This window comes from Cololabis saira, chromosome 16 (genome assembly GCF_033807715.1).
Source record: "Cololabis saira isolate AMF1-May2022 chromosome 16, fColSai1.1, whole genome shotgun sequence".
NCBI lineage: Eukaryota > Metazoa > Chordata > Actinopteri > Beloniformes > Belonidae > Cololabis > Cololabis saira.
The window spans coordinates 22,481,642-22,487,641 of NC_084602.1; the positions used below are offsets into that span (position 1 = coordinate 22,481,642).

General features: G+C 42.6%; 1 protein-coding gene across 1 annotated transcript; it reads left to right on the forward strand.

The window, feature by feature from the left end:
- The first annotated feature begins 3,298 nt into the window (after nt 1–3,298).
- LOC133461927 (homeobox protein six1b) lies at nt 3,299–5,761 on the forward strand. Its single transcript, XM_061742950.1, has 2 exons — nt 3,299–4,160; nt 4,908–5,761. The coding sequence occupies exons 1-2, from the start codon at nt 3,601–3,603 to the stop codon at nt 5,200–5,202; spliced, it is 855 nt and encodes a 284-aa protein (XP_061598934.1). The 5' UTR covers nt 3,299–3,600; the 3' UTR covers nt 5,203–5,761.
- The last annotated feature ends 239 nt before the right edge of the window (nt 5,762–6,000 follow it).

Consider the following 6,000-nt stretch of genomic DNA (forward strand, 5'->3'; position numbering starts at 1 on the left):
CCAGAGAAAAAAAGAGACTCTTAAAAACAAATGTCCTCATCTATACACTCGGGGTGTGTTTACGGAGCAGAGCACTGTAAAAGCCTCGGTCTTAATTGCAAATTTGTGGAGGTGGTCCTCTGAGGAAATGCGTAATGATTTTGATGGGATGGGGCGGGCGGGAAGGGGGGTGTCTAACCCCAGCATAGGCTACTTGTACCAAGTCTAATTTTCCAACATGACAGGAAACTCTGTTAAGCTGATAATTGCAGCTCCAATTTCATTTAACTCACTCATGTCAACAGTTGTGTTTTGTTTTGAGAGAAAGAGCTGCCTTTTTTTCTCACCACCAAATAAAGTGCTTCAACTCCTAATCAAAGACACATTGAAGGCATCCCGAATCAACCACAGTCTCGAAAACGATGACAAAGATGGGCTCACATTGATTCCATTGATAAAAGCAGGAAATCTGCAGATACATCATGTGGATTTTTTTTCTTTTAATTAGTTGTTTTCTAATCAGCGGGAACTAAATTAAACCTTGCGCATGACAATGATTTTAAATTCTCGGTTTTGTAAAGTCAAACTATATTTTTAAATGTTTATTTTGAGATTTTTAAATTAATGAATAATTATTCCCCATTCCCCTTCAAACAAAAATCTGATATTTCCACTTAGATTAGGCAGTACCGGCTTTATTCCAATTGATACAGCTGAAATAGCACTTTGGATTTAGAGTGAAAACCATCTGTTTACTGAGCCAGTTTCAGTTTTCCTATATTTCCAAAAAAAGTCCAACCCTCCAGCAGAAAAAGCAGTCATTTTTTGATGATGACATTTTTATGAAGTGTTTTCCAGCGTTCGGAGTTGAGCTTTTTCTCATTTTCCCACACTGGTGGATGGACTGGAGTGCGACTGCTGGATTTCAAGTATTTTCCCCTTAAATGTGCCATCCAAAAATGCTCAAGCAACGTCGTAGAAATGTCTGCTCATTAATAAATCCCGGTTCCGGCCCGAATTCTTATTTCGGCGTGAAATTGACATCTTCAATCACAGGCCGATCTAACGTCAGAAAATAAGAGAGATGCCAACAAGACTGCGAGCATTCAGGATTTCAGCTGCCCTGCGCGCACAGGAGTGCGCATTGTGGATTTTTCGAGTTAATAAAAGATGCAGAGGCCGTCTGGGGGAAATAAGGAATCCTTTCTGCCTAGAAGTCCCGCGTTTGAAAGCAACGAAGGATCGTCTACCTACGTATTACATTACTTGTGGGCTTATGAGGAGAGCAGCGCTGGCCGTGACAGAGGCGGAGGCGGAGAGTCCACATCTTGAAATAATCTCGCCCCCCGGGCGGCTCGGGTTAAAGGAGGAGGCGCGGCGCAATGTGGTAGAGATATTAGAGAAACCCGAGAGCCGCTCATCAGACAGCTCATTTACTGAAGCACTGAGGTTTTACGCAGCCAGAGTGCAGCCATACATCCAGCCCGTGGGTCCAGTCCAACATGTAAGCCTGTACCAGGCTGCTGCAGTCATTTTAGGCCATATAGCTGCAATTTTATGAAATTCGTTTTCTGACTATTTATTACATGCCACTGCTTTGTAACAATATTTACCTTCTTGTTGAAGTGATGGGTTGGTTCCTTTGGAGAATACGGCGCTTATTTTGAAAAATAAAATATGAATGAGGAAACTTGAAAAATGAGTCAGAGCTAAAAATGTGAGATTTCCCTTAAAAGCTCGAGGCTCCTGTCATGCTGAAGTAAATTGGCGTTAGACAAAAACGACATATTTAATGGCAATTCTTTTTGTCATTATTTTATTTATCTATTTTTCATTGCATTTATTATGGGAGCAGATACTGAAATAGTGGAGCCTGATGTTTCATGACCTGGTCTGCCGATTTCATTTTTTTTTTGTTGCTCATTTCCCCTACTAAGATGTTTTGTTTCGTTTTTCCTATATATATTTGTCAATAAATTCTCATGTGGTGAAGCACGGATCCAAACTGCTTCTCAGTTAAGCTTTTTCACAGAAACAAATATTAAAAACATTTTAACCTTATGAAAAGGGGGGGAAAATCCTGCAGCAAGACAAACCGTATAACACACAGAGGGAAAGAGTTCAGTTTCAGACTTTAGTGCAGATAAAGAAATTTGATCTACGAGGCTCAAACCAACAACTGCACCACCATGAACTAGTGTCGCAGAGAACTCATTTACTAATGGATTGGTTTAGTGTTTCACCGCACAGAAAACACTGGAGCCAGTGAGGTGCCCGTCTAATCTCTGAAACATAAATGCGGACAACAGGCTCCAAGGACCTTTTCAGTAATCCGTGAAGAAAGCAGACATAAATTGAGAGCAAGGCGACATTTATTTTTTTCCTCAATAATCTACATTTTTAGTTTCACCTGCTTCATCAAAATGACAGTTTGATATTAAGAGTCCAGATATGTGCAGCAATGAAGAAACTCTCGATTTGCCACAATGGAGTTAAAGTTAGGTGTCTGCTATTTTCTGCCTTGAAAAGTTTGGCCAGTTGTCTGGTCGGTTTAAACCATGTGGCATTTCATATCAACCCCTCAAACACACTCTCACACACAGACACGTTCACACACTCTTAAGTGGCTGATTTCCTACCGGCGGTCTATGGCCCATAACACGTTTGGCAGGTACTATAGGTTGCTCATAAATAAGTGCGTATAATGGCACATAATAGACCCAACTATCATAGGAACTTATTAAATTATATCACCTCATAAAATAAACGGCTTCACTAATTAATTGAGTATCAAAGGTGGGAAATACAAGTAAATGTTCAATCTGCAGGTAATTATGTTCCTCGTCGCTTAAAATATGCAAATATAAAGGAGGAATATGGGGTTGTAAAACAATATAAGTGTGAACAAATTAAGGGCTTATGTTTTTAATGTTTCACTTTTTATTTCATCTTCTTTATCGGCTTTATTATTTAACTTCTGATTGCTTTACATTAACTTTTTTAAGTATACATATATGCCACAAGACTATGTTAATGTTAATGTATAACAATTTTGTCATGACTTTTTGTGAGTTATCATCCCTGGCAAACGCACGACAGAACAATTCTGTGGTTTGCCCCACACTGGATGTCTACATTAAGCAATTCAAGTAGATATTTGGAACATGTTAATACGGCTTTCTAAGAGCTCTGTGATAATTGATTAGTTTTTCGGTGCTGTGCTCCCTGAGCTGCAGCAGCCTCTGCCTGTGTGGGGGCGGGAGGTGGGAGCGCTCCTATTTCAGCCCCTGACGCACTGCCTCTGGGGAGGAAACGGAGCTGCAAACTCAGTCCTGCTCTGCTGTACAGGGTGCAGGGCAGAAGGGAGAGCCAATCACCGAAACGCACAGGCTCCCTTTAAGCCTGACATATCTCCAACAGGAACAAATTGTCCCAACAATCAACATCCCAATCTGCTGCGCGCATCAGGGGTTGGAGAGGAGTGGATAGCCTACAGGCCCGCACCGCGCGGAAAGGATTGCACTGCGACAAAAAACAGCGATAACACCATTATAAACACAATAAAGCACTGCAGCCGCTTTGGATATCACGCGTTTGGGCGGAGGGGTGAGCTCGGACAACATGTCAATATTACCGTCCTTCGGGTTCACGCAGGAGCAAGTGGCGTGCGTCTGCGAGGTGCTGCAGCAGGGAGGAAACCTGGAGAGACTCGGCCGCTTCCTCTGGTCCCTGCCCGCCTGCGACCACCTCCACAAGAACGAGAGCGTCCTCAAAGCCAAGGCGGTGGTGGCTTTTCACCGGGGGAACTTCCGAGAGCTTTACAAGATCCTGGAGAGCCACCAGTTTTCCCCGCACAACCACCCGAAGCTGCAGCAGCTGTGGCTGAAGGCGCACTACGTGGAGGCGGAGAAGCTGCGCGGCCGGCCGCTCGGAGCCGTGGGGAAGTACCGGGTGCGGAGGAAATTCCCGCTGCCGCGCACGATATGGGACGGCGAGGAGACCAGCTACTGCTTCAAAGAGAAGTCCAGGGGAGTCCTGAGAGAGTGGTACACGCACAACCCGTACCCGTCCCCGCGGGAGAAGAGGGAGCTGGCCGAGGCCACGGGACTGACCACCACGCAGGTCAGCAACTGGTTCAAAAACAGACGGCAGAGGGACAGAGCTGCAGAGGCGAAGGAGAGGTGGGTGCAACTGTCACAGCATCGCTGCTGGATCTAATCCTCCGCATGGCTCATTTACCTACACATATATTCTATTTGTTTCGAGGGAAAATAATCACTTGAAAGGCCTCATAGGTAAATACTTTCAAAGTGAAGAAATAACCCATGCATGAAAAAAGTGAATCAAATGCGAAAACAACGTTAACAGCATTCACGGAGAATTAAACCATGCAGGGAAACGAAATGGAATTATATTTTTAATATGAATAATTTTATTTCAGGCTGACGTTTGTTTGTATCCGTGGATTTCTGGATATTTTCAGGGCTTGTCATGTCCTCACAATGAAAACATTAGAGACTCGCTGTCAGATGAGACTCTTCTGAGATTTAACGGGAACTGTGACCTGAAACAGAGGGAATCTGAGATATATGGATTCGGAAATTCAAACGATACAGTTTTTTTTTTAAACAAAACATTTGAATTCATGTTTTGGAAGCAGTCTTGCCTTGGAGGTATTCGTTAAAGGTTAAGTGAAGTTACACCGGAATACGCACTATGGTTTTAACAGGCCTATAGGCAAACAAAAACGGGGTGCAAGACAACATCCAATAGTTTCAGTAACATTTCACTAAAATATTTAAATGAAAAACATGTATTGTTGGCTCCTAAAATCCATGCCTTTTTTTTTTGTTCTAAATGTCAAACATATTTTCTCCTGCTTCTCACTGTGCGCATTTTCGTTCATTTCTCCTTGTCGTCATTTCCAGGGAGAACAGTGAAAACAACAACGCAGGCGGCAACAAACAGAACCAGCTGTCCCCTCTGGATGGAGGAAAGTCTCTCATGTCCAGCTCGGAGGACGAGTTTTCTCCACCTCCGAGCCCCGACCAGAACTCTGCGCTTTTGCTCCAGGGCAGCATGAGCCACCCCGGGGCCTCCGCCTACCCCATGTCCGGGCTGGGGGGCCCTCAGCCGGGGCACGGCATGCACGGACACCCACACCAACTGCAGGACTCCTTGTTGGGACCTCTAACCTCCAGTCTTGTGGATTTGGGCTCTTAAAGAGCCTTCCAGATTATTATATTTTACCAAAGCAGAAAAACAACAACATCAACAACAAAAAGGACTGATACGTGTATCAGATTGAAAACATGTACGACATAACATTATAGTAGCTATCTTATAATATAGACTGACTTGTCTGTCGTTAAATTTGGTTAGAACAAAATTCCCGAATGCGCTTAATCCATATCCCCCTCAACGGTGCGTTTTTCCGAGCTCCTGCTTAAAAACACAAAAACAGGATTACTTTGAAACTCTTACCTGGATGAAACACTTAACCGGACTGCCCACTTGTTTAATTTATGATATTTTGTTAAGATACCAAAACAATTATAGCAACGTCCTGCGATGGAAACTAAAAGGTAACGTTTTCCTTAGAGTCATGGTAATTAGTTTCCAATAAAACAAAAGTAGTGCATTTGTCTCTGTGTTATTTGTGTATTTATAGAAAATGGACTAAACATGTGCTAATCTAATGAATCAGAGGATAAACACTATTTTGTTTTCAATAACTCTTGAAATAAAAGTTGTTTTTTTAAATCAGCATTATGTGCTGATGAGAATGTTGTTTGAATCAACTTTAAAAAATATATATAGAAGTTTAAAAAAAACTAATGGTGGGATATGAATGTAAATTAATTTTTAGATATGAAATCGTGTTCCACGGGTTCTTTATTTACTACTACTTTACAAAGGGAAGGTTAAATTCTACGAATGAGAGTCAACATCAGCAGCTGTCCATCATGGGGAAATGTGCACAGAAGAACCAGCTTGGCGTCCTTTGAAAAGCATCTCCTC